General features: G+C 50.9%; 1 protein-coding gene across 5 annotated transcripts in view; it reads left to right on the top strand.

Annotated features, from left to right (window-relative positions):
• LOC140190307 (CXXC-type zinc finger protein 1-like) overlaps positions 1-27523 on the top strand; it is a 37325-nt gene that overhangs the window by 6834 nt on the left and 2968 nt on the right. For 2 of the 5 annotated variants that reach the window (XM_072246921.1, XM_072246924.1), the window contains exons 2-12: positions 3076-3200; positions 4296-4396; positions 11183-11322; positions 12273-12431; positions 13071-13259; positions 20061-20168; positions 20936-21120; positions 21696-21903; positions 23720-23830; positions 24006-24055; positions 27252-27348. In XM_072246921.1, coding sequence (XP_072103022.1) covers positions 3076-3200; positions 4296-4396; positions 11183-11322; positions 12273-12431; positions 13071-13259; positions 20061-20168; positions 20936-21120; positions 21696-21903; positions 23720-23830; positions 24006-24055; positions 27252-27348 — 1473 coding nt within the window. The remainder of the gene's footprint in view (positions 1-3075; positions 3201-4295; positions 4397-11182; positions 11323-12272; positions 12432-13070; positions 13260-20060; positions 20169-20935; positions 21121-21695; positions 21904-23719; positions 23831-24005; positions 24056-27251; positions 27349-27523) is intronic. The other 3 variants (XM_072246922.1, XM_072246923.1, XM_072246925.1) reach the window with 3 other exon arrangements.

The following is a 27523-nucleotide window of genomic DNA, read 5'->3' as shown; positions in this document are numbered from 1 at the left end:
AAGCTGTTCCCAAATCTGGCCGTAGGAGTCTTCAAGCTCCTGAGCCTTCTCCCGGAGGGAAGAGGGACGAAAAGTGTGTTGGCTGGGTGGGTTGTGTCCTTGATTATCCTGGCAGCACTATGATATACAATAGTTAAAAATAATATTGTGAACATGAGTTGTTCTGCCCTTGAAAGTGAGTCTGTAGGTTGTGGAATCAGTTCAGTGTTGAGGTGAGTGAAGTTATCCACGCCTATTCAGGAGCCTGATGGTTGAGGGAGTAATAGGTGTTTCTGAAGCTGGTGGTGTGGGACCTGAGGCTCCTGTTCCTCCTGTGAGATCATGCCAAGGTAGATTGTGAGGTCAAGAATTTATCTCATCGTAGTCCACAGCCCTTCATTCGTCTTATTGCAGAGGGTAGAAGCTGTCCTTGAGTGTGGTGATACATACTTCCAGACTTTTGTGTTTTCTGCCTGATGGGAGAGGGGGAAAGAGAATGTCTGGAGTGGGTCAGGTCTTGGATTATGCTGGATGCTTTACTGAGGCAGTGTGAAGTGCAGACAGAACCCATGGAGGAGCGGCTGGTGTCCCTGATGTCCAGAACTCTGCAGTTTCTCACAACCGCGAGCAGCACTGTCACCATACCAAACCACACCATCCAGAGAGGGGGCTCTCTATGGTGCTTCAGTTAAAACTGGTGAGGGTCAAAGAGGACATGCCAGATTTCTTTCGCCTCCTGAGGAAGTAGAGGCACAGGTGAGCTTTCTTGGCTGTGGCATCAACATGGTGGGACCATGGTCAGGCTATTGGTGATTTCCACTACTAGGAACTTGAAGCTCTCAACCGTCTCGATTTCAGCACTGTTGATGTAGACATAAGCATGCGTACCTCCTCATTCCTGAAGCCAGTGACCAGCTCTTCGGTTTTGCTGATGCTGAGGGAAAGTTTGTTGTCATGACATCATACTACTAAGGTCTCTATCTCGTTCCTGAAAGAAAGAATTGATTCTTTCTTTGAGCAATGAATTGATTGTGGACTTCAGAAAGGGTAAGATAAGAGAACACACACCAGTCCTCGTTGAAGGATCAGAAGTGGAAAGGGTGAGTAATTTCAAGTTCCTGGGTGTCAATATCTCTGAGGATCTATCCTGGGCAGAAACAAAGAAGACATGACGATAGCTATACTTCATTAGGAGTTTGAGGAGATTTTGTATGTCACCAAAGACTCTAGCAAATTTCTACAGATCTACCATGGAGAGCATTCTAAATGGTTGCATCACCATCTGGTATGGGGGTGGGAGGGGAATTGGTGGCTACAGCACAGGATTGGTCTAGGCTGCAGCAAATTGTAAACTCAGTCAGATCCATCATCTTTAAGGAGCGATGCCTCAGGAAGACAGCATCCATCATTAAGGACCCCCATCGGCTAGGACATGCCCTCTTCTCATTGCTACCATCAGGGAGGAGCTGCAGGAGCCTGAAGGCTCACATCAAAGATTCAGGAATTCCCCTCTAGCCATCGGGGGAAGAAGCTTATTACCCTCTACATGCGGCTGGTTGACAACATGCTTCAAGCATACAAAGCCATGAAGTGCAACGTGTCGCTAAAGATTCATTTTCTGCATTCCCATTTAGATCTCTTCCCTGCAAATCTTGTCGCTGTCCGTGGCTAGCAAGGTGGAAAGTTTCACCAGGACATTGCGGTCATGGAGAAGTGGTATCAGGGCAACTAGAATTCATCAATGCTGACTGATTATTGTCGGACACTTTAGTAGAAGCCTCAGACACAGGGTGTAAATGAAAGTAATCAACAAAACATATTTAGCTTAGTTGAACTGTTACAAAGTGTTATGCTATTAAATGCAATTCAATAACAGTTAATTTCTTAGTCTGAAATTATACTTGTGTTCAGCTTCAAGCAGTCTATCAGAAACAAAAAAAATTTCAGAGGAAGCAAGACTTCCAAAAAAATTTGTTATCCGTGTTAACAGGCGGAAAGGCCTGGATTCTGGACTAGACCAGGAATCCATCTCAAATCATAGTCACGCAGCACAGAAACAGGCTGTTTGTTCCTGCTGTGTCCATGCTGGCCATCAAATAACAATCTATCTATTTTGCTCAATGGGCATTGATGCTCACTAATTCAAGTGCTCGTTCATTACTTGTGTTATCAAAGCATCTGCCCTGCTTCATTCTTTAATCCATGGCAACATGGTCTTTTGGCCCTTTGAATCTGTCGAATATTCTTGTTCTCCACCAACTTTCAGTAGGGGAGCATTTAGGGAATAGTAATCATAAATATTGTAAGAGTAGGGGACTATTTAGGTGATAGTGATCATGTCATCATAAAAGTAAGGGAGCATTTAGGAAATAGTGATCATAACATGTGAAGGGGAGCATTTAGGTAACAGTGATCACATCATCATAAAGGTAAGGGAGCAATTAGGGAATCATTACGTCATAGCATCTGGGTGAGAGATAAGGAGATCCAAAGATGTCTCAACAGGAGATCTAGTGGATTTGACTCATTTTAATCGGAATCAAATGCAAGGTAACAAACAGCTGCTTTAAGGAAGAGATGATTCATGTGTAGTCACGGATAAAGGGAGATAGAATATAGTTAGGGTCACTTGGCCCCTCAAGCCTGCCCAATGCAGTCATGGCTTCGGGGCCCTTAACCCCTCCAATTTTCAAATATTTATCTTCCTTCACCATAAATGATTCAGTCTCCACTACCCACCAGGGCAGAGGTTTCACCACCCTTTGAGGGAAGGAACTTAATGCACACCTCCGTATGAGATGACCATCCCCTAATTTAGTAATCATGTTACCTTGCTTGTGACCCTCCTGCTGATGGAAGGGGTGGCACCAGTGACCCAGGTTCAACTCCCACACTACCTGGAAGGAGATTGGAGATTGTACGTTCTTTCTGTGAATTCCAAAGACATGTGGGTTATTAGGTTAGTTGATCACATGAGTGACACAGACTTGTCATGCTGGAAGGACCTGTTACTGCACTGTGTCCCTTTTAAAAGAAAGGATCTTGGACGCTCGCATTCCTTGGTTATCGTCACTGACACGCTGCTCTCCCCCTCAGGTTGCAGTGACCGGTGAATCGGTGGGCTTGGAGATGGGGCGGCTGGCAGACTTGATGGAGCCCGAGATGGTGAACGCCCCTGTGTACTGCATCTGCAGGCGGCCGGATATCAATTGCTTCATGATGTGAGTGTCCTTTGCGGCAGTGAGTGGTGGTGGGGGAGCTCAGTGACCCTAACTGCATGGTCCTACCCTTCTGAAACACGCTGGCCTGTCTCATTGCCCCTCCCCAACACTGCCCAGTGGGGTGACTGACAGACACCTGGGGATTCTGTCAACATCTCTCTCCCCCCCCCCCCCCCCCCCCCGGTTCCACAGGGTGGGGTCTTTGTTGCACACTGGGTCTGGGCAGAGCAAGGAAGAGAGATTGGGTTGGAATTATCTGTGGGAGCTGGAACCCTTTGGATTTATGTGTGGATGACACAACCCAGTATGTGGGAGATGTGACCACGTGGATAGCAGTTGTGGGGGATAGGACACAGGGGGGTGTGGGTTGTGGTTGGGAGGCACCACCCGCGGATGTGGGTGTGTGTGTGTGAGAGAGGGAACGCTCCTTTCCCCCTCACACCTGCTCCACCTGCAGGACCCCATGTGTGGGGAGTGGGGGAGACTGGATCCCGGGTGTGGGGAGTACGGGGGACTGGATCCCGCGTGTGGGGAGTGCGGGGGACTGGATCCCGCGTGTGGGGAGTGCGGGGGACTGGATCCCGCGTGTGGGGAGTGCGGGGGACTGGATCCCGCGTGTGGGGAGTGCGGGGACTGGACCCCGCGTGTGGGGAGTGCGGGGGACTGGACCCCGCGTGTGGGGAGTGCGGGGGACTGGACCCCGCGTGTGGGGTGTGTGGGGGACTGGACCCCGCGTGCGGGGAGAGCGGGGGGACTGGACCCCGCGTGCGGGGAGAGCGGGGGGACTGGACCCCGCGTGCGGGGAGACTGGACCCCACGTGCGGGGAGTGCGGGGGACTGGACCCCGCGTGCAGAGAGTGCGGGGGGACTGGACCCTGCGTGCGGGGAGTGCGGGGGACTGGATCCTGCGTGTGGGGTGTGTGGGGGACTGGACCCTGCGTGTGGGGAATGCAGGGGGACTGGACCTGGCGAGTGCTGTGTGTGGGTGACGAGACTCATGGTGGTTTTCATTGGTTGCCTCATGACCCTCCTCTCTCTCTCTCTCTCTCTCTCTCTCTCTCTCTCTCTCTCCCCCCCCCCCCACTCCACCCCCAGCGGCTGTGATGAGTGTAATGAATGGTTTCATGGAGACTGCATCCAGATCACCGAGAAGATGGCCAAAGCCATCCGCCAGTGGTACTGTCAGCAATGTCGAGGTGAGATGGGTGGGATGCTTGGGGGTAGGGGGGAGCAGTTTGATGGGCTGCCCGACTCTCACCATGGTAATGGTGCCTTGGACATCCCACACGATCGCAACCCCCTCACCCCTGAGCGGTTGGTTTCCTTTTATTTTACACTTGGAACCCAGCGCAGTCTCCTGCTGCTCTAGCCCATACACTTCAAGGCTTGATGTGTTGTGTGTTCAGAACTGCTGTTCTGCACAGCACTATTGAGTTACTGTCGCCTTCGTGTCAGTTTGAACCAGTCTGGCCCCTCTCCTCTGACCTCTCTCATTAACAAGGCGTTTTCACCTACGGAACTGCCGCTCACTAGATTTTTTTTCCTCTCTGTTTTACACACCATTCCCTGTGAACTCTACAGACTGTTGTGCATGAAAATCCCAGGAGAACAGCAGTTTCAGAGTGTGGCACCCTTGTGTCACCCACAATCAATTCACGGTCAAAGTCACTTGGATCACAATTGTTCACCATTCTCCTGTTTGGTCTGAACAACAACTGAACCTGCGTACTGGGTGACCTTAGATCAGGACTGTAGGGAGCAAACAGGCTGAAAATCTCTCTCACTCCATGTACACGTGGCACAGTGACTCTTCCCAGCCACAGAAATAACTTGGGGTATCAGTGAACCGACTCAAAGATCTGTTGCACAGAACTGCTCTATGCAACACCTTCCACCTCAGGTGCCGGATGTAAAGAAGGAGAAGCCTTGCGTAGATCTCCACTGGGATCCTCCCTCACTCCTGGATGGTAAAACAGGCCGTGCCACGTCCGGGCGGCAGACTATAAGAACCACCTCAGCACCTCGCGAAACCGCACATTTGGTATCTCTTCCCCATCACATCACTACAGCTACCAATGGGTCAGCGGCCCATTCGCCTCATCCATGTGTGTTGTAGAGGCTGCATAAAGTAGACCTTTTGGCCAATCCAGTCTGTGCCAACTAGTTCCATTGACCCCAGCCCTCCACACTCCTCCCATCCATGTACTTACCTAAACTTCTCTTAAATGTTGAAATTGAACCTCCACTCCCACTGGAAGGTTGTTCCACACTCTCACTGCCCTCTGCGTGAAGAAGTTCCCCTGAAACGTCCCGCCTTTCATGCTTAATCCATGACTTCTAGTCTCACCCAACCTCAATGGAAAGAGCCTGCATGAACTAACTCTGTCTGAAAGTTCAAAACGCATTTATACATACAACCTTGAGATTTGTCTCCTTAAAGATACCCAGCTGAAACCATTAAAGAAAACCACCAAACTCCCAATCTGCAAAAAAAAAACAAAACAAATTGTACAAACAATAAAAAGTAAGGAAATAGCATTCGGAACTAAAGCACAAAAGTTAGTTCACAGCCATGAAGCCAATCATCATTGCAGCCAGTCTAGGAGCACATTAGATGCAGGCAACAGCCTCAATTCGGCACAGAGACAAGTGAACCTCAAGAAGCAGCAAGCTGAATATTGGCCCCGCCCTGACATGCTCATCTTTTCAGTCTGGCCCAGCAGTTTCGTTCCTTGATTTTGGGCCCGGGCTCCAACACCTCGCCTCAGATCTGCCACTTCAAATTGGCTCCAAGTCCACTTCAGCAATGGCCAGATGTCGGCTCGTTCCTCACTCTCAGGCCTGGACCCCACAGCCTCGATTCCGCCCATACACACCACACCGTAACCGTCCTGCACCTTCGAGACTTCAGTTCGCACCGCAAAAATGCCAGGTTGTACAAAAGCTCAGCTCTAAAAGGGAGGTTACAGTGACTGCACTGATCATTGTCCAGAAAAAGTGTGGGTTAATAGATTGGTAGATTTGTTTGTTGCCAGTAAGGCATCTACCAGTGCCATCTTAAACTATCTATACGCCTCATAAGTTCGTATACCTCTATCAACTCTCCCCTCATTTTCCTACACTCCAGGAATGAAGTCCTAATCTGTTCAAAGTAATGCACACAAAATGCTGGAGGAACTTAGCAGATTGGGCAGCCTCTTTGGAAAAGAATAAACAGTAGACGTTTCAGGCCGAAACCCTTCTTTGGGACAACTTATTCAATCTTTCCCTGTGACCCAGGTCCTCAAGTTATATCAGCATCCTGTAAATTTTCTCTGTACGCTTTCAATCTTACTGATATCTTTGCTGGACTGCACATAATACTCCAAATTTGGCTTCAAATAACATCCTGACTCTTGTATTTATGAAGGCAAATGTGTCAAAAGTTCTCTTTACAACTCTCTCTATCTGTGATGCCACTTTCAGGGAATTATGGATCTGTATTCCCTAATCCCTCTGTTCTACCACTCTCCTAGTACACTGCATAAAATTAGCCAATACATTGCAGACACAGGATAACATAGATTATCCATAACTTACAAGACATACTGATATTTCAGCAAAGTGATCCTTTCTTACCTCCTGTTACGCTGCTGGTGTTTAGGGTAGCAGTGAAGATCCTCCATCTCTGCTGGCGTTCAGGGCTTCCTTCAAAATGTCAGTAGCTTCTTCTTGGTTTTCAGTACTGACAGTCATGCAAGTCCTGGGTGGAGACTCAGGAATACCGTCATGTTCATATGTAGAAGGATTCTACATTGCTGTTTCCATTACAATTTTGTTTGACCAGTCAGGGTTGTTAGCCCTGAGCTGAACCACCACTTTGGCCTCTATCTTTGACCTGTTTGACATGGGTGACCCTACCAAGAGCCAAAACATAAAGCCCTGACTCCAGCCAACATAGCTCTCCAGGTCATTGAGGCACGCAAGCCTCCGAGCCCTATGACAAGGTTGTGGTCCTCTTGGAGGTACTTCAAATTGAGGGAGAGAAGAAATGCATTCCGAGGAGGCGGAAAGGTTTTACAGGTTGCTTCAAGAACCTGACATCAGTGGGGAAGAAGGTAGCTTTTGTTTATAATTATTCTCACGTATCGAGGTACAGTGAAGAGCTTGTCTTCCATACTGTTCAGTTAGGTTACTGTGTTACTCAGTAGTGGTAGCGTGATTACTCAAGTCGAGAATGATGTCCTCTTGAAGGGTTGTCTATTGGTTCCGTGGGTGGTTGTAGAAGCCGATCCGGATTGTGAATATTCTGGTGTGATTAGTGTTTGGGTCTTTTGGTTGTTCAGTCTCTCCCCTTTCGCAGCTGCCGCTTGTTCTCTGCGGCACAGCAGAGGTCGTTCTCGTGTCGCCCAACTCCCTCTTGAACAGATCTCCTCCAGGTGTATCTACTGAAAGCAATGTCTTCCCACTTTTTAGATGTAATGTTGAATTTCTTCAGGCTGACTTTTGAAGCATTTCCTTTGCCCACTGGGGGGCTTGCAGAGCTTCCTTTAGCTTGGAGGAAAGGATCTGTTTGGAGACGTGAGTTTGGCACCCGGATGACGTGACCTATCCACTGGATACTGAGGTTACTGTAAGATGGAATGTCAGCCACGGTACATGGCGCTGAATCAGAACCCTTCACTGTTAGGTCAGGAGCGTGGCACCAGCCATCAGCGGCAACATTCCTGCAGACGGTTCACAAAACTACTTCTCCTTTAAAATCTCTTTCTACTACTGACCTGATGTGTGATTGGAGCTTGTAATTTACGTTTTGGGCCATCTGAGCGACCTCTGAGGGAATTTGGCGAGGTTGAGTGCGGAGTGTGCAGTCCTATGGAGGAGCGCAAACCGAGATCAGCTCCATTTCTCGCCGGTCTTACCAATCAAAGCGTTGAGCAAGATTGAAATCGACAAGGATGAGCGGGTGCTCAATGCCATCTACCTTGCCCTCTCACTCGCTGCTGCCAGAGGAAGGTGCAGGGGTCTTGGGCAAGGTTTGACTGGCGCGGTTTGTGGACTGGACTCCTTCTTAGAGGACTGTGCAGTTCACGTTACATGTGTTTCTGGTTACTCTTTCTTTGTTGCTATTTTGCACGATTTTGATCTGGGTGGGCACGTGGCCAAGTGGTTAAGGCATTGGACTAGCGACCTGAAGGTCGTGAGTTCGAGCCCCAGCCGAGGGAACGTGTTGTGTCCTTGAGCAAGGCACTTAATCACACATTGCTCTGTGATGACACTGGTGCCAAGCTGTATGGGTCCTAATGCCCTTCCCTTGGACAACACTGGTGTCGTGGAGAAGGGAGACTTGCAGCATGGGCAACTGCTGGTCTTCCATACAACCTTGCCCAGGCCTGCGCCCTGGTGAGTGAAGACTTTCCAGGCGCAGATCCATGGTCTCGCAAGAGTAACGGATGCCTTTAAGGTGATCTGGGTGCTTCAATGCAAACTGGCTCTGCGGCTTGCAGTCCCACGAACGACGAGGAGCTAATTTGAACTGGACATTCCTGGACCGTTTCGAGGACTGCAGTTTGATGTTTAAGATTCTATGTGTTTTGCACGTTTTTTGCCATTTGCATGATTTGTGCTTTTTTCGCTCGTTGGGTGTTTGAGTATTTATTCGAACAAGTTTCCTGCTGTTTCTTTGTTTCATGGCTGCCTGTGGGAGGATTAGTGCTACCATCCTGTGTCACCTATTGCATTAAGGTGGAACAAGGTGAAACATTAACAAAATGCAGAATAAAAAGTTGGTTGGCTGTCATATCCGACGATGACAGGAATCCTGTGCACAGAGTTTTTGAAGTGGAAAAACCATCGCACTGGGGCAATTCCACTCTCTGGATCTTGGAAGTCTGGATCCAGTGGCACGAGCGTTCGTCGCAATTGGGGTCTTCATTTGTTTCAGTGGATGATCATGAGCTCTCCTGTGCCTCGTCATGCCCTTCAATCTCCACGGAGCATTGTACTGCCTCCTTCCTGGCTGTTGGATCCCTTTGTAGATCTCATCCGCCCAGTCCACTAGAGCTGACTTTTAATGCGGGGATAGGCATGTTGCTATCTCACCAGGGTATGAGACCTGCTGGCTACCCTTACCTGGTTTAGCCTGCCCGTTAAAGCAGTGTACTGGGGTGCAGCCACTTTCACACGCAAACAGCTACTTGGAGCCCCAGGTGAGAACTGAGTGTCCAGGGAGACAAAGGGTGAACAAGTTGCCCCGGAGTGGACATGACAAGCCCCTTCACCAGAGGTGCTAAGCCTCCCTGGACAAAGAAGAAGAGCAGTTCAGGTTTGCAATAAGATGCAGCGTTGTTAAGGCGTTAAAAGTCCAGGAGTGAATTGTCAGAGGTGATGTGGCACGGCATCCAAATTGGAGTTGGTGCTGCTCCCTAGTGTTCATTTGGCAGAAGACAAGCCGTATTGTGTTCGACTGCAGATAGAAAGCAACATTCGTGGGCTGTGTCTTGAACTATATTTGTCTGCCTGTATTTTACTGGTATCTTCTACATGGCTTGTGCTGCGTGTGACCGTTCTGTGTGTTGCACCTTGGCCTGGAGTAACGCTCTTTTATGTTACTGTATGATTGAACAACAGTTAAACTTGAACCTCGATCTTATCACACTAGGGTCACACATTCAATAATCTCGTAACAGCGGGGTAGAAGCTGTCCTTGAGCCTGGTCATGTCAGGCTTTTTAAAAAATCTTCTGCCTGATGAAAGGGGGAGAAGGGAGTGTGTCCGGGATGTTCTTGAACCTTCAGGGGTGAGTTGTTGGGCTGCTGTACCTCCTGCCTGACAGCAGTTTCAAGCAGAGGACACGGTCCTGATGGTGGGGCGGGGGGGAACGGTCCCCAACCATGGATATCACATTCCTGAGACATCGCCTCCTGCAGATGTCCCTGAATGGTGAGGGGCATTGTGCCTGGGATAGAATTGGCCGAGTCCCACCACCTCGGCAGAGACACGGGCACAGTGTGGGAGGTCTGGATCGAATGCAGGAACCCAGAGTTGTGAGCTCCTGCTCTAGAAAACAGGGCTAATAGCAGGATTTTTAAGGAGTGTGGAGGAACGGAGGGACCTTGGGGTCCACGTCCATAGATCCCTCAGAGTTTCTACACAAGCTGAACTAGGTGAAGGGAGCAGGAACGATGCATATTCGCACATGCACACACCCACACCTGGAGGCACTCAGCAGGTCAAGCCGCATCAATGGAGGGGAATAAGCAGCTGAAGCTTTGGACTGAGATCCTTAATCGGGGCTGATGAAACATCGACTGTTTATTCCTCTCCACTGATGCAGCCTGGCCTGCTGAGTTACTCCAGCATTTTGTGTGTGTTACACAGATCTACAAAACTCTGGTTACACCACACGTGGAAAATTGTGCTCAGTTCTGGTCGCCTCACTATAGGAAACATGTGGAAGCTTTAGAGAGGGTGCAGAGACTTACCAGGATGCTGCCCAGATTAGAGAGCATGTTTTATGAGAAGAGGTTGAGCGAGCTGGGGCTTTTCACTTTGGAGCGAAGGAGGACGAGAGGTGACCTGATGGGGGTGCTTATGATGATGAGAGGCATAGTTAGAGTGGCTCCCAAAATAGAAGTGGATAGTCTAGGAGGCGATTGAGTGAATGTCAGAGGTAGGCATTTTACACAGAGTGGTGGATGTAAGGAATGCCCTGCTGGGGTGGTGGTAGAGGCAGATACTTGAGAGACATTTAGAAGACTCTTAGATAGGCACAAAGATGGAAGGAGAAATGGAAAGGTATGTGGAAAGAAGGGTTAGATTGATTATGGAAAGATCAGCACTACATTGTGGGCCGAAGGGCCTGTAATGTACTGTCCTAATATGCAGTGCCTTATCCTTTTGCAATACTGTGTGCTGGTGGGGGAAACACGGAGAGTCGTCACTTTCTTTTTAACCAAGGATCCTCTTTGTCTTCCTGCCCTGATCACACCCCTCCCCAACAGCTAATGATCCGACCCTCGCCATCAAATACCGGCAGAAGAAGGCGAAGGAGAAGGAACGGGCGGGCGAGGTGGCGATTGAGAAGGAGAAGAGGAAAGAGCAGGGGGACGTGAGGCTGGACAAGAGGAAAGTAGCAGCAAATGTAAGGGACCTCCCCCTCCCCCCGCTCCCCCACCCACCCCTGAGAGCTCTGCCTCTGTTTGGGTGGGGTGCGGGAATCACGCGTTTACCGGGCTGCCGCCGATCTAGATAGGTCGCCATGGGAGCGAGCTCCCCCGCCACACACTGTTTGCGTGTGAAGCTTGGGGAGGTGGGGGTGTAACACGAGGGAGAATCTCTGTTGCTGATTGGACCTTACCTCCTCAGAAAGAGCTGACATAGGATCGGAAGATGTATTATCCTTGTGGGTAGAGTCAACAAATGCAAGGGCTGGATGCATGGGGTGTGGCGTTTTGATGTCTCTGAGCGTGTAATTGCTGGAAGTTAGAAGAATGAAGGAGACTCATTGAAATTGATTAAATATTGAACGACCTAGTTAGAGTGGATGTGGAGAGGACATTTTGTTTTGTGGGGAAGTCTAAGGCCTGAGGGCACAGCCTCGGAATAGAAGGATGTCAATTTAGAATGGCGATGTGGAAGAATTTCTTCAGCTAGAGGGAGAATGGGATTGTGGGGAGGAATGAATCAGCCATGGTGACAGAGCAGACTCGATGGGCCTAGTGGCCTAATGGTAGTCCCATGTATTGTGGTCTTTTTCCCTGTTCCTGGGGCTCTTTGTCAGCATCCTCCGACCACCCTCCAGGGTTTGCGTTCCAGCACTGAATCTCAGTGTGAGCCACCGTCCTATGCCGAGTATCGGGCCGTTCCAGCAGTCATGGGTGAGGGTCAGGGTGGGGATCGCGCTCCTCGTGCCCTGCGTCGCCTCGGCCATCTATAAACTCTTCCTTCCTTCACCCTGCTGTTCCTTCTCCCCTCCCTTCTCCATTCCTGCCCCACTCCCTACCCTCCCTCTTACAATTTCTCCACCTCGCCCACATTTCTCCCCAACCCACCCCCCCCCCCTTCCCCGGCCTCATTCCTGCCGTCGACAAGCAAATAAAGAGGTCTGCGAGGATGTGCGGGGAGTGTGAAGCGTGCAGGCGAACCGAGGACTGCGGGCAGTGCGACTTCTGCAAGGACATGAAGAAGTTCGGGGGCCCCAACAAGATCCGGCAGAAGTGCCGGCTGCGGCAGTGCGAGATCCGGGCGCGGGTAGGTGAAGGGCGAAGGTGGCGGCTGGCATGAGTGGTGTAGGGGAAGTGTAGAGGGACTGTCCGAGACCCCTTCCACCCGAACTTTCCTGCTTCCCCGCTGCTCGTCGCAACAACTGTTGTCTGGCGCTGCTTGATTCCTAATGGCTGGCTTGCTTACCCATAATCCTCCAGGAAGCTGGAAGCTGAAAGCGGGCCATCTCGCTGTGAGACCCGGAAGCTCGAGAAGGGACTCTTCTGTCGAAGGTTTCCCCAGCCCAGCCGTCTGGGTGGGGAGGAGGGGCACGGTGGGGTAGACCTTTCAGTGCTGTGCACAGGGTACTTCTGCATGCTCTGGTACTCCTGGGGAGATGGTGGCTTGCTGGGGCTTCTCTGCAGGTGTCTCCCTATGGACACACGTGCTGTGGGATGGACAGCTTGGGGACAGACTCTAGTGAGCTTATTGACTCTGGCCCTCCCCTGCCCAGCTTCTCCACTTCCAACCTTGACTGCCTTGTTGGGACACATTTATTGTTGAGGTTACTGGCTTTCTTCCTCTCAACCCGTTATATAGCCCCCTCCCCCCCCACCAATACCTTCTCTCTTCAGCCATTCCCTCTGCCTCTCTCTTCATCACCCCTTCCCTCCTGACTCTCACTAGCCTCACCACCTCGCTCTCCGTTGCCAGAAATTGCTGCGGGTGCGCGGCGACGAGCTGATGATCATCAAGGAGCAGCTGGCGCAGGTGAAGACCGACCCCGAGTCCATGTCTGAGGACGGAGACCATGGTTCAGCCCCGCACATGTACCACGACTACGCCGCCTCGCTCAGCAGTGGCGACCAGAACAAGGTGGGCACCCTCTCCCCATCCCCAACCCCAGCTGCGAGTGTGAGTGAATCTTCAAAGTTGAAAAATTCAGGAAGTTCCAAGTGAACTTATTAATAATGTACATATACATTGCTATATACAATGCTGAGATTCATTTTCCTGTGGATGTGTGTAGCCCCTGGTAAGCCTCAGGCTCGCTCAGCTCACTTTCGTCTAGGGGGAGCAGCCTTTGGCCACACCAAACTGGGTAATCAAGTTTGTGTAGATGCTGCCCACCACGCCAAATAACAGACAATATGTGACTAAATTATTACACTTTATAACTCTTACTTTGACTATGTGGATAGTAAAGGAACAAAATAAGAACTGTTTAACTGTTTTTTAAAAAAACAAGAAAAAGGCGCTATTATTATTAACCAGTTCGTGCACACAACATTGGAGCTCTTACAGAACTGGGTCCCCCTTCCTCCAGTCAATGTCCTCCGAACTCTGAATGGGACCACCCTCGGTGATCGACCAAACGCTCTGCTCGAGTCTGTTCTCGTCTCCTCTCCTCGCCGAAGACACTGGGTCTCGGACTCCCGCGCGGGGTCTCTTCCATCGCCCAGCTTACAGCATCGCGTCTCCTCTCTCTGTCCCCATCCGCCTTCTGCCCAAAGCCCGCGAAAACAATAGCTTACAGACACAAGAAAGGATAACATCTATCCCAATTGGTTAGTAAATGAATACAATTCTCATTATCAGTAATTATAACCCAAAACAAGCTGCTTTAGAGAACCACTGTCTCAGCAGTTAACATTACAGAGAAGCCATTTTTATTAGCCATACAGTAACATAAAAGAAGAAACCCCTTACATGTGTGTATGTGTTTATATACTGGAATTGGTTTTACTATTGTCACAGGTACTGGAATATAGCGAAAAGCTTGTCTTACATACTGTTCATACAGATCAGATCATTACACAGTGCATTGAGGTAGAACAAGGTAACACAATAACAGAATGCAGAATAGAGTGTTACAGTTACAGAGAAAGTGCAGTGCAGGTAGACGGTAAGGTGCAAGATCATAACGAGGTAGATTGCGAGGTTCAGAGTTAATTTTATCGTTCAAGAGGTCCATTCAAGAGACTGATAACAGTGGGGTAGAAGCTGTCCATGAGCCTGGTGGGACATGCTTTCAGGCTTTTGTATGTTCTGCCCGATGGGAGGGAGGAGAAGGGAGAATGTCCGAGGTTGGTTTTCGTGATGTGCTGATCTGTGTCCACAACTCTCTGCGGTTTCTTGCTGTCACAGACGGAGCAATTTGGCTTTGCCTGGCAGTGCACTAAGCTGCTGCTGCAGTAATACAAGAGGTCCATTCACCTCTCTACCATCTACACCAATCCCCTTCCCCAGCTCTGCGACCATTCCCTTCTCTGCCTCCATCACCGCCCTAGGCACGGTTCCAGATCCCAGTCCCTCTGAAGGGAAAATATTCCTCCTCGGATCTCCTCTACAACTCTTGGTCTAAATGCGTGCTCTCTGGGTTTAGACACCTCTGTCCCAGGGAATGTTTTTCCCACCCTCTCTTTCTGTCTACCTCTATCAGGTCCCCCCTCAGCCTCCTCCACTCCAGGGAGAACAGACCCAGCCTCTGGTCTCGCCTCGTCACCGAAACATCCTGGGGAATCTCCTCCGCACCTTCACCAGCGCAGTCAGCTCCTTCCTGTAGAGTGGAGACCAGAACCGTACACAGTACTCCAGCTGTGGGCTGACCAATGGGTCATAAAGTTGTATCGTCACCTCCCTACCCAGCTAGTGAAGACCATAAGACATCGGAGTAGAATAAGGCCATTCAGTCAATCGAATCTGCTGCGCCATTCCATCTTAGCTGATTTATTTTCCCTCTCAACCTCATTCTCCTGCCTTCTCCTCATAACCTTTGACGCCCTGACTAATGAAGAAGCAACTAACCTTCGCTTTAAATCTACCCATTGACCTGGCCTCCACAGCCAATGGAAGTTAATAAATTAAATCAGTTTGTTATTGTCACATGTGCTGAGGGACAGTGAAGATCTGTTCCGCATCTCATTATATGGGTCATTTTATTACAAATTCAAGTTTAATTGTCATTCAACCATACAGGAATACCCATGAATACACCCAATCGAAACAGTGCATTGAGATAGGACAAAAGAGAAAAGCAATAACTGAATTCAGAATAAAGTGACACACAGGAGAAACTCAGCAGGTCAGGTAGCATCTGTGGAAAAAGAGTATAGTCGATGTGATAGTTGCCCCTGAGGGGTGACTGTACTCTTTTTCATGGATGCTGCTTGGCCTGCTGGGTTCCTCCAGCATTTTGTATGTGTTGCTTAGATTTCCAGCATCTGCAGATTTTCTTTTGTGAGCAGAATGAAGTGTTCCAGTTACAGTGAAAGTATAGGCGGGAAATGCCTAAGGCCATAAGGAATTGGAATTGGTTTATTGTTGCCACAGGTACGGAGATAAAGTGAAGATCTTGCCTTGCACACTTTTCATACAGATCAGATCATTACACACTGCATTGAGGAACAAGGTAAAACAATAATAGTGTTACAGTCACACAGAGAGTGCAGTGCAGATAGACTATAAGCTGCAAGATCATAATGAGGTAGATTGTGAGCTCAAGAGTCTGATAACACCGGGGTAGAAGCTGTCCTGGTGGTACGTGCTTTTGGGTTTTTGTACCTCTTGTCTGACGGGAAGGGGGAAGAGAGAATGGGGTGAGTGTGGTCTTTGGTGATGTTAGCTGCTATACCATGGCAGTGAGAAGTGTAAACGGAATAATGAAGGGGAGGCTGTTTTCCATGGCATGCTGAGCTGTGAAGGGGAGGCTGTTTTCCATGGCATGCTGAGCTGTGTCCACAGTTCTCCACACTTTCTTGCGGTCACATGCAGAGCAGTTGCCGTACCAGGCCGTGATGCATCTGGGTAAGATGCTTTCTATGGTGCATTGATTGAAAAAAATTGGTAAGGGTGGACAGAGACATGCCAGATTTCTTCAGAGTCCAGGGGAAGTAGAAGCAGTGGTGAGCGTTCTTGGCCGTGGTGTCCGTGTGGTTGGTCCAGGGCAGGCTCTTGGTGAAGTTCACTCCTCGGAACTTGAAGCTCTCAACCCTCTTGACCTCAGCACTGTTGATGTAGACAGGAACACGTGCTCCACCTCTCCTCCCGACAAAGTCAATGACCACCTGTTTTGTTTTGTTGACCTTGAGGGAAAGTTTGTCACCACTTCACTCGGCTCTTCATTTCCTTCCTGTACTGACTCATTGTTAGTTGAGATAAGTTACAGTACAGCGGTGTCATCTGCAAACCTGCAGATGGAGTTCAAACAGAATCCAGCTGGGTGTACAGGGAGCAGAGCAGGAGGCTGAGGACACAACCGTGTGGAGCTCCATTGTTGAGAAGAATCACAGTAGAGGTGTTGCTGCCTGTCATTATTGATTGTGATCTGTCGATAAGGAAGTTGAGGATCCAGTTGCAGAGTGAATGTTGCAGAGTGAGTCCGATGGAAGTGCCTGCACTGCCCAGGTGCTCCTGGAGTGAGAAATGATTCCGCCGTAGACCTCGTTGGGTGGTAGGTGAATTTTTTGTGGGTTGTGGTTGCCTGGGAGGCTGGTGTTGACGTGTGGCATGACCGTCCTCTCGAAGCACTTCATGATGGTAGATTTCAGAACCAACGAGCGGTAGTCATTAAATGTTACCTAGTTTTTCTTAGGTACTGGGGTGAATGTGGTCTTTATAAAGTAGGTGGGAACGAGGCAGATTGTGAGGTCAAGAGTTCATCGTGTCATACTAGGAGACTGTTGAATAGTCTTAGAACAGCAGTATAGAAACTTTGAGCCTGGTGGGAGGCGCTTTCAGGCTTTTGTATCTTCTGCTTGATGGGAGAGGGGAGAAGAGAGAATATCTGGGATGCATGAGGACTTTGACTGCTTTGCTGAGGCAGAGGGAAGTGTAGACAGAGTCCATGGAGGGGAGGCTGGTTTCTGTGACGTGCTGAGCTCTGTCCACAGCTCTCTGCGGTTTCTTATGTTCTTGGGCAGAGAAGTTGCTGTAGCAAGCCATAAAATCGTAGAGCACAAAAGCGCAAGAACAGGCCCTTCAGCCTGTCTAGTCTTTGCTGAACTATCGTTGCATCAGGACAGAATGCCTGTGTTTGGGTGAGGGAAAGGTGAGTTTCATGCTGAATTTCTTCAGCCTCTTGAGGAAGCAGAAGTGCTGGTTGCACTTCCCTGGCCCTGGTGTCTACAAACGGTTCAGGGGCCGAATGATATGATGGCCTTTATTCCGAGGGGGGTGGAGGGAGCAAGAAGTCCGGGGGACATGGTATTGGTGAGGTCTGGATTGGGCAGTGCCCACGATAAAGGAGGATGAGGATGCTGTCAAACTCTCAAGGAGACCAGGTCTAACTCGTAGGTCTTTGGATTCCGGGTGGAAACCCACACGGTCATGGGGAGAACGAACAAACCACTTATAGGTGGTGGCGGGAATTGAATCCCGCTGGCGCTGTGAAGCAACAAGCTAGCCGCAATGCTACGCTCCCGGGCCGCGCATGAAACCCAAGTTGATGGTGTGATGGGGCCTGAGGAAGGCTGCCTTAGGATTAACAGCAGAATGTAGATAAGCTGGGAAGGTGGGCAGAGGAAAGGCAGATGGAGTTTAACTTGGGGGTGGCGGGGGGGTGGGAATGTGAGGTGTTGTATTTGGGAATGTAAACCAGGACAGGATTTACACTGAGATTGACAGGGACATGGGTGTGGGGTGGGGGTTGTAAAAAGTGGTGTCACAGACAGGGTGGCAAAGGCTGCATGTATCAAGAGTTGAGACGTCCCGTTACACCTGTACAAGATGTCGGTGAGGCTGCACTCGGAGTATTGTGTGCAGTTCTGGTTGCCCAGCTATGGGAAGGATGTCATTAAGCTGGAGACGGAGACAAGATGTCATTAGGCTAGAGAGGGATGTTCCTGGGACTGGAGAGATTGAGTTATAAGGAGAGGCTGGACAGGCTGGGACTGTTTTCCCTGGAGTGAAGGAGGCCGAGGGGTGACCTTATTGTAAATGTAACACTTTATTCTGCATGTTATTGCTTTTCCTTTGTGCTATCTCGATAATTGTGTAGATGGCTTGCAAAACAGTTGATTTGTAGAGATTGGTACTCTCATGAGGGGTGTAGACAAGATGGATGGTCAGAGGGAAGGGGAATCTGACACTAGAGGGCACAGATTTAAAAGGGTGGTATTTTTCACCCAGAGGGCAGTATGTAATTGGAACGAGCTGCCGGAGGAAGTGGTTAGAACATAGAACAGTACAGCAGAGGACCAGGCCTTTGGCCTGCAATGTTGTGCCGAAACAATTAATCAAATGGCTAACTAAACTGATCTCTTCTGCTTACACAACGTCCGTATCCTTCCATTTTCCTCACATTCATGTTCTGATCTGTTAAAAGTGGTTGAAGACGGAGAGGTGGAAGCTACATGGATGGTAGGGGATGGTCCCAGTGCAGGCTGTTGGGAGTATGCAGTTTAAATGACCTGGTATGCACTAGATGGGTTGAGGGGCTGTTTCCGTGCTGTACTTTTCTATGACTCGGACTCTAAAAGTCCCTAATCTATTTGGCTCCACCACCACCCAGGCAGTGCACTACAGACGCCAACCTGCGTGTCCCTCACATAGTCACTGAAAAGTACGTGGAGAGGATATTTCCTAAAGTGGGGGAGTCTACGACCAGCAGGCACAGCCTCAGTATAAAAGGACATCTCTTCAGAATAGAGATGAGTAGTTTCTTTAGCCAGAGGGTGGAGAATCTGTGAAGTTCATTGCCACAGATGACTGAAGGCCAAGTCATTGGGTGTATTTAAAGTGCAGGTTGATGGATTAGTAGGGGCATCAAAGCTTATGGGGAGAAGGCAGGAGAATGGGGTTGAGAGGGTTAGTAAATCAACCGTGACAGAATGCTGCAGCAGACTCAATGGGCCCAATGGCCTAATTCTGCTCCTATGTCTTATGCTCTTGTGGACATTTTTTCCAAGGAAAAAGAGATGAGTCCTGTTTGCTTAATTACATGTATTCATTGTTTCAATAAAAATATAACAATAGAAGGAAATAAATGAAGAATTTCAGAAAACCAGTTCAAAAACTATTAATAAAAATTTTTAAAAACACAATTGAGAAATAACATTTTGAAATAGGACTGTTGGTGTAACCGTTTACTATGGAAATGCTGGTATACCTGTAAGGCTTTCAAAGCATATCATACAACAACACTTGTTCTCACATCCGTCTGGTTGATGCCAAGCCAACGTGAGACATTTCCCGTGGAAACATCTCACTGTTCTCAGGTTGCAAAAAAAATCACTCGCTACTTCATTTGGTAGTAAAGAAAATCAAGATGTATCTTTTTTATTAAATGTGGTGTCTAAAGAATCGAGGGCAGCATTGCAAGCCGCATGTCAACAAAATATTTTGCCTGTGCCAAGAGCCCAAATAGGACTGGTTTAAAAGGGAGGTTAGTCAGCATAGGTGAGTTTGGCCAAATGGCCTGTTTGTGTGTTGTATAACACCATAAGATATAGGAGCAGAATTGGGCCATTTGGCCCATCGAGTCTGCCCGCCATTTCATCATGGCTGATCCATCTTCCCACTCAGTCCCATGAATCATGGGGTGCGAGCCTTTACGGTAAAGGGGATTGAGGGTCAGACTGAATCATTTCCTGCTGCTCCCGTCCCGCCCTCAGTAGGGAGAGAGAGCTTGGTCTCTGATACTATAACTGACGTCCTTCGTCTCTCCTCCCTCCGTAGCCGTGGTTTAGCGAACCTGAGGACCCTCTGTTTATCGATCCGCCGTTGCGCAAGCGCGCGGTGAAGGTGAAGCACGTGCAGCGGAGAGATAAAAAGTCGGAGAAAAAGGTAAGGAGGGGTGGCGCTGTGGTCCACACTGGGCGGGGTGGTGGTGGGTAAGTGGCAGTGTTACACAGCGCCCCTTGGCGCATTCTGCACCCCTCGCTTTGTGCCAGTGCGTGTGAACAGCATGCCCAGCTCTACGGGGTCATTGCTGGATTCGCCAGCAGGGGCACGAGTGCCTGGCGTTGGGACCACGGGGTTGTGGTGGGAGGGGAGTGGGTGGGCTCTTCAGTCAGTCATCTACTGAAACCATTACCTCCATCACCTCTCTCTGCACACCACACCACTGCCTTATCAGTACCCACTCCCTTTACAGGTGTCTCTCCCTCCTCAATTTAAAGGTGTCTGTCACTCTGACCGTAACTCTCCCTCTCTGTCTCCCTCTGTGTCGCACTCCCATGTTCTCTCGGGCCTCTCTGAGACATCACGCTCCCCCTCTGGTCTCCCACTCCCCTTCTGATCCTCGACTCCCCCCTCCTTCCCTCCTTTCATCTCCCAGTCTCTTTCTCTCCCTCCCTCCCTCTCCTTTCTCTCGCACTTGCCCTTGGCCCCCACTCGTGCACCTGCCCCCCACCCTCCTGTGGGATAAGGTGGGATGGACTGTTGCAGTTGTGGGAACAGAAAAGGAGTGTGGATGGTGGGAGGCAGGGATAGAGGAGGACAAGGGATTGGTGTTCTTCTCCCCACCCTGCGCCCCGAGATCTCACTGCCTCTGGGCTGGCAGTCTGCTCTCCCTCATCGCTCTCACTCTCTCTCTCTTTCCCCCTTGGCAGAAGGAAGAGAAATACCGGCGACACCGTCAGAAACAGAAACACAAACAGAAACACCGGCACTCCGACAAGGTTGAAAGCCGCGAGCCCAGCAACCTGAGGCAGTGCCTGGGCCCCAGTTGTGTACAGGCCGCCCGACAGGGCTCCAAGTACTGCTCCGATGGCTGCGGGGTCAAGCTGGCTGCCAAGTACGTGGTTCACCCTCCCTCCCGAATCCTCTCGGCTCCCAAATCCTCTCATCTTCCTCCCTCTTTTCCCAAATCCTTTCATCTTACCCCCTCCGCTTATCCGAAGCCACTTATCTCCTAACACCCCCCCCACTCCACTCCTGAATCCTCTCGTCTCCTCAACCCCTTGGCTCCCGCACCCCTCGCCCTCTCCCCACCCCCTCGCCGTCCAACCACCTCCTCAGCTCCCACATCCCCTACTCTCCCCTGCCTCTCCCCCTCAGTTCCTGTGTCCCCTCCTCTCCCCAGCACCCCCTTCCCAGCTCCCAAATACCCTCCTCTCCCCAGCTCTCTAATCTGCTGATCTTCCATCCTCTGAGCTCGCGAATCCCTTCCTCCCTCTCCCGATTCTCTTCCTCCCTCTCCCGATTCCCCGTGTCGACACCCCCTCCACCCACCACCTGGCCCCCATTTCCTCTTGCCGCCAACCAGACCCTGGAGTGGACTGTGACAACCATGGCCTCCTGGCCACGGCCAGCCTCCGGGTGCTTAATCACCTCTGTACCTACCTAAGCGACTTGTGGTCTTCCCCGTAGCCGGATATACGAGATCCTGCCGCAGCGGATCCAGCAGTGGCAGCAGAGCCCCTGCATCGCCGAGGAGCACGGCAAGAAGCTGCTGGAGAAGATCCGGCGCGAGCAGCACCAGGCGCGCGGCCGCCTGCAGGAGATGGAGCGGCGCTTCCACGAGCTGGAGAACATCATCGCCAAGGCCAAGCAGCAGTCCATCAAGGAGGATGAGGAGGTGGGGGAACCACGCAGCAGGGTCCACTGGAGATGGGTCCCGTTGGGAATGAATGGGGTGGGGTGGGGTCCCGTTGGGACTGAAAGGGAGAGGGGTGGGGTCCCGTTGGGAGTGAATGGGGAGGGGTGGGGTCCTGGTCCTGTTGGGACTGAAAGGGAGAGGGGTGGGGTCCCGTTGGGAGCGATTGGAGACGAGTGTCCCATTGGGAGTGATTGGAGGCGGGTGGGGTGGGGTCCCGTTGGGAGCGGTTGGAGATGGGTGGGGTGGGGTCCCGTTGGGAGCGGTTGGAGATGGGTGGGGTGGGGTCCCGTTGGGAGCGATTGGAGACGGGTGGGGTGGGGTCCCGTTGGGAGCTATAGGGGGTGGGTGGGATGGGGTCCTATTGGGAGCGGTTGGGGACGGGTGGGGTCCCGCTGGGAGCGGATGGGTACGATTGGGGTGGGGTCCCGCTGGAAGCAGTTGGAGACGATTGGGGTGGGGTCCCGCTGGAAGCAGTTGGAGACGATTGGGGTGGGGTCCCGCTGGAAGCGGTTGGAGACGATTGGGGTGGGGTCCCGCTGGGAGCGGTTGGAGACAATTGGGGTGGGGTCCCGCTGGAAGCGGTTGGAGACGATTGGGGTGGGGTCCCGCTGGGAGCGGTTGGAGACGATTGGGGTGGGGTCCCGCTGGGAGCAGTTGGAGACGATTGGGGTGGGGTCCCGCTGGAAGCGGTTGGAGACGATTGGGGTGGGGTCCCGCTGGAAGCGGTTGGAGACGATTGGGGTGGGGTCCCGCTGGGAGCGGTTGGAGACGATTGGGGTGGGGTCCCGCTGGGAGCGGTTGGAGACGATTGGGGTGGGGTCCCGCTGGGAGCGGTTGGGGACGATTGGGGTGGGGTCCCGCTGGGAGCAGTTGGGGACGATTGGGGTGGGGTCCCGCTGGGAGCGGTTGGAGACGATTGGGGTGGGGTCCCGCTGGGAGCGGTTGGAGACGATTGGGGTGGGGTCCCGCTGGGAGCGGTTGGAGACGATTGGGGTGGGGTCCCGCTGGGAGCGGTTGGAGACGATTGGGGTGGGGTCCCGCTGGGAGCGGTTGGAGACGATTGGGGTGGGGTCCCGCTGGGAGCGGTTGGAGACGATTGGGGTGGGGTCCCGCTGGGAGCGGTTGGAGACGATTGGGGTGGGGTCCCGCTGGGAGCGGTTGGAGACGATTGGGGTGGGGTCCCGCTGGGAGCGGTTGGAGACGATTGGGGTGGGGTCCCGCTGGGAGCGGTTGGAGACGATTGGGGTGGGGTCCCGCTGGGAGCGGTTGGAGACGATTGGGGTGGGGTCCCGCTGGGAGCGGTTGGAGACGATTGGGGTGGGGTCCCGCTGGGAGCGGTTGGGGACGATTGGGGTGGGGTCCCGCTGGGAGCAGTTGGGGACGATTGGGGTGGGGTCCCGCTGGGAGCAGTTGGAGACGATTGGGGTGGGGTCCCGCTGGGAGCGGTTGGAGACGATTGGGGTGGGGTCCCGCTGGAAGCGGTTGGAGACGATTGGGGTGGGGTCCCTTTGGGAGTGGGGACAATGGGAGTGAATGGGAAGGGGTGGGGATCAATTGGGAGGGAATAGGAAGAGGTGGGGTCCCATTGGGAGTGGGAATAGTGGGAGTGAATGGGAAGGGGGTTGGTTTCATTTGGAGTGGGGACAGTGAGAGTGAATGGAAGTGGAGGGGTCCCATTGGGAGTGGGGATAGTGGGAGCGAATAGGAGGGAGGGGTTAACAGGTTTGCTTTGGTACATGAGACGTACCCTCCGGCACACATGTCCGCCTGTCACTGTTGTCTGCTTCTGCGGCAGGTGAACGAGGGTGACAGCGAGGAGGCTGACTTCCAGATCTTCTGTGTGTCCTGCGGTCACCCTATCAACCCCAAGACGGCCATGAAGCACATGGAGCGCTGCTATGCTAAGGTAGTGGATTGGGGGGGGTAGTGCCCTACCTCACCCTGCTCCCCCTCCCACCCTGTGCTAAACGCTGACAACTACAACTGGGAGTGGGGTGGGGGTAGAATCAGACGCCTCCCCCTCCTCATTTGACCCACACGCCTCAGTTAGCCGCCTCACCCCCTCTCTCTTTTTCTTCCAGTACGAGAGCCAGACCTCATTTGGATCCATGTACCCAACCCGTATCGAGGGGTGAGTAACGGTAGACAAGTGCCCTGGCCCCCAAGGGGGTAACTAGCCATATTGCAGGTCTGCCCTTGAGGGGGTAACTAACTCGTAGATCTATTTTTGAGGGGATGATGGAGTAAGTTAGGGGGAGGGAAGCTGGACATTTATGCCTGGAATTGAAGCAGACTGAAGGGTGAACTTGTAGAGATGTATAATATCATGTGTGGTGTAGAGGGGGTGAATTCACTCAGTCCTTTTCCCCCAGGGCTGGGGAATCAATTAGAGGGCACAGATTTAAGGTGAGAGGGGAGATGTTTAATAGGGATCCAAGGGGCAAAGTTTTCACCCAGAGGGTGGTTCGTATACGGAACGAGCTGTCAGAGGAATTGGTTGAGGCAGGCGCATGAACATTTAAAAGACACTCGGACAGATACATAGATAGGAAAGGTTTAGAGGGAGTGTTGTAGATCAGAGAGACCCAGGGGTACAGGGACATGGTTCCCTGAAAGTGACGACGGAGATGGACAGGGTGGTGAAGAAGATGTTTGCAACGCTGGCCTTCAGTGGTCAGGTCACTGAATACAGGAGTTGGGGTGGTATGTTTCAGTAGGTGAGGCCGCACTTCGAGTATTATGTCGCTCTGCTGTTGGAAGGATGTTATTAAACTGGAAAGAGTGCAAAGGAAACTTACAAGCATGTTGCCAGGACTCAAGGGACTGAGTTTTTGAGAGAGGCTGGATAGACTAGGACATTATTCCTTGGAGCGTAGGAGACTGAGGGGCGAACTTATAAAGGTGTATAAAATCATGAAGGGCATAAATAGGGTAAATACACAGTCTTTTTCCCCAGTGTGGGAGAACCAAGAACCAGAGGGCACAGGTTTAAGGTGAGAGGGGAGAGATTTAATAGAGAGCCAAGGGGCAAGGTTTTCACCCAGAGTGTAATCCGTATATGAAACAAGCTGCCAGAGGAAGTGGTTGAGGTGGGTAACAACAATCCCTCTAATTTCTTTTTACAGTTACATGGCCCATAGAATCATAGAGAGGTACAGCGCACAAACAGGCCCTTTGGCCCTCCTAGTCAATGCTGAGCCATTTAAACTGCTACTCCCATCGACCTGCACCCGGACCGTAGCCCTCCATACCCCTACCGTCCATGTACCTATCCAAACTTCTCTTAAACATTGAAATCGAGCTGACATGCACCACTTGCGCTGGCAACTCATTCCATACACTCACCACCCTCTGAGTAAAGAAGTTTGCCCTCATGTTCCCCTTAAACTATTCAGCTTTCACCTTTAACCCATGTCCTCTAGTTGTAGTCCCACCCAACCTCAGTGGAAAAAGCCTGCTTGTATTTACCCTATCTATACCCTCATAATTTTGTATACCTCCATCAAATCTCCCCTCAATCTTCTATGTCCCAAGGAATAAAATACTAAACTATTCAACCTTTCCTTATGTAGCCCCCTTGTAAGCCTCAAGGCTCACTCAGCTCGCTTCCGTCTAGGGGGAGCAGCCCTCGGCCCCGCCAAGCTGGGTAATCAAGTTTGTGTGGATGCTGTGTAATGTACCCCACCCCGCCAAATAACAGACAATACACCATATGCGATTAAATGATTACACTTTATAGATCTTACCGGAACTATGTAATTAATAGCGATAAAATATAAAAGGAAAGTAAAAGGTGCCAAACTTATCAAAGTTCAACCACTTCGTGCACACAGTTGGAGCTCAATTAATGGAGACTTCTTTCCGCCATTCTATCCCCTCCGACCCCCTCGACCCGCCACCTGGGACCGACCACGGTGGTCGACCAGACACTCCACACGAGTCTGTCTTCGTCTCCTCTCCTTGCTGAAGACCCTGGGCCTCGGACTCCCGCTCGGGGTCTGTCCCGCCGCCCAGCTTACAGCATCGCGTCTCCTCTCCCTGTCCCCATTGCGCCTTCTGCCCCAAAGCCCGCAAAAAACAATAGCTTACAGACACACAAGGAAGAATAACATCTAACCCAATTGGTTCGTTCCCTCTCTTATCAATAATATAACCCAAACAAGCAGAGAGAGAGAGAACTCCTTACATCCCAGTTATTATTACAGAAAAGCCATTTTTATTATAGCATAACAAAGAAGCCATTTTGTTAGCCTTCGCAGTAACATAAAAAAAAGAAACACTTATAACTCAGGTCCTCCAGACCCAGCAACATCCTTGTAAATTTTCTCTGCACTCTTTCAACCTTAATTACATTTTTTCCTGTAGGTAGCTGACAAAAGCTGCACACAATATTCCAAATTAGGCCTCAGCAACATCTTTTACAATTTCAACATATCATCCCATTTCCTGTATTCAATACTTTTATTTATAAAGGTCAATGTGCCAAAAGCTTTCTTTACGACCCTACCTGCCTGTGACACCATTTTCAATGAATTACGCTGCTGTATTCCCAGATGCCTTTGTTCTACAGCACTCCTCAGTGCCCTACCATTCACTGGGTAAGACCTACCCTGGTTTGTCCTACCAGACAGCAACATCCCACACTTGTCTGCATTAACTTCCATCTGCTATTTTTCAGCCTGTTTTTCCAGCTGATCCAGATCACGTTGCAAGCCATGATAGTCTTCTTCGTTGTCCACTACACCCCCCCCCAATCTTGACCAACTATTGCTCCGAGCAGGAAATATTTACACAGCATGTAAACTTTTTATTTTGTGCTGCATCAGGTCATTTTGTCCTCCTTTACACACGTGTGCTGGAAATTATCTTAAACAAACACAATTCTGAGTCTAATTTCAAGGTTGAATCTTCTTTCTACAGAGTGCACGGGTGACCTTAAAGAGCCTTATACAATCACGAGGGACGTAGATAAAGTGGATGGTCACAGTAGGGGAGTCTAAAACTAGAGGGCACACGTTTAAGGTGAGAGGGGAGAGATTTAATGAGAGAGAGGCAACGTTTTCACCCAGAGGGTGGTCTGTATATGGAACGAGCTGCCAGAGAGAGGCAAGTACATGAACAACTTTTAAAAAAAACTCAGACAGGTACATGGATAGGAAAGAGATTCAGCTAAATGTGGGCAAATGGAACTATTTCAGATGGACACCTTGGATCAGATGAGCTGAAGGGCCTGTTTCTCTGACTGCGATTGTAACTCAGGGCGGGTGAGGGGATGGATTTGAAGCAATGCTGACCCTCCCCTCCCCTTCCTCTCCCCTCACTCCCAGGGCCACTCGGTTGTTCTGCGACGTCTACAACACCCAGAGCAAGACCTACTGCAAGCGGCTGCAGGTCCTGTGTCCCGAGCACTCCCGGGACCCCAAGGTAAGGTGGGTGCAGGGTGGTGGGAGAGGAGGGTGAATGGAAGGCGTCCGGAGAAGGCGCTGAGGAGGAAACCATTCACTCCCACCTCACGGCCCAGGCTCTCTGTCTTTCTGTTCAGTGAGGTTAACCTGTTTTCTCCCTTGATGCCACCATTTAGTATCCCTTGATCCCTCAA

Source organism: Mobula birostris, chromosome 29 (genome assembly GCF_030028105.1).
Source record: "Mobula birostris isolate sMobBir1 chromosome 29, sMobBir1.hap1, whole genome shotgun sequence".
NCBI classification, from domain to species: Eukaryota; Metazoa; Chordata; class Chondrichthyes; order Myliobatiformes; family Myliobatidae; genus Mobula; species Mobula birostris.
Note: the sequence above shows the minus strand (reverse complement) of the source record. Positions and strands in the feature narration are given on the sequence as shown.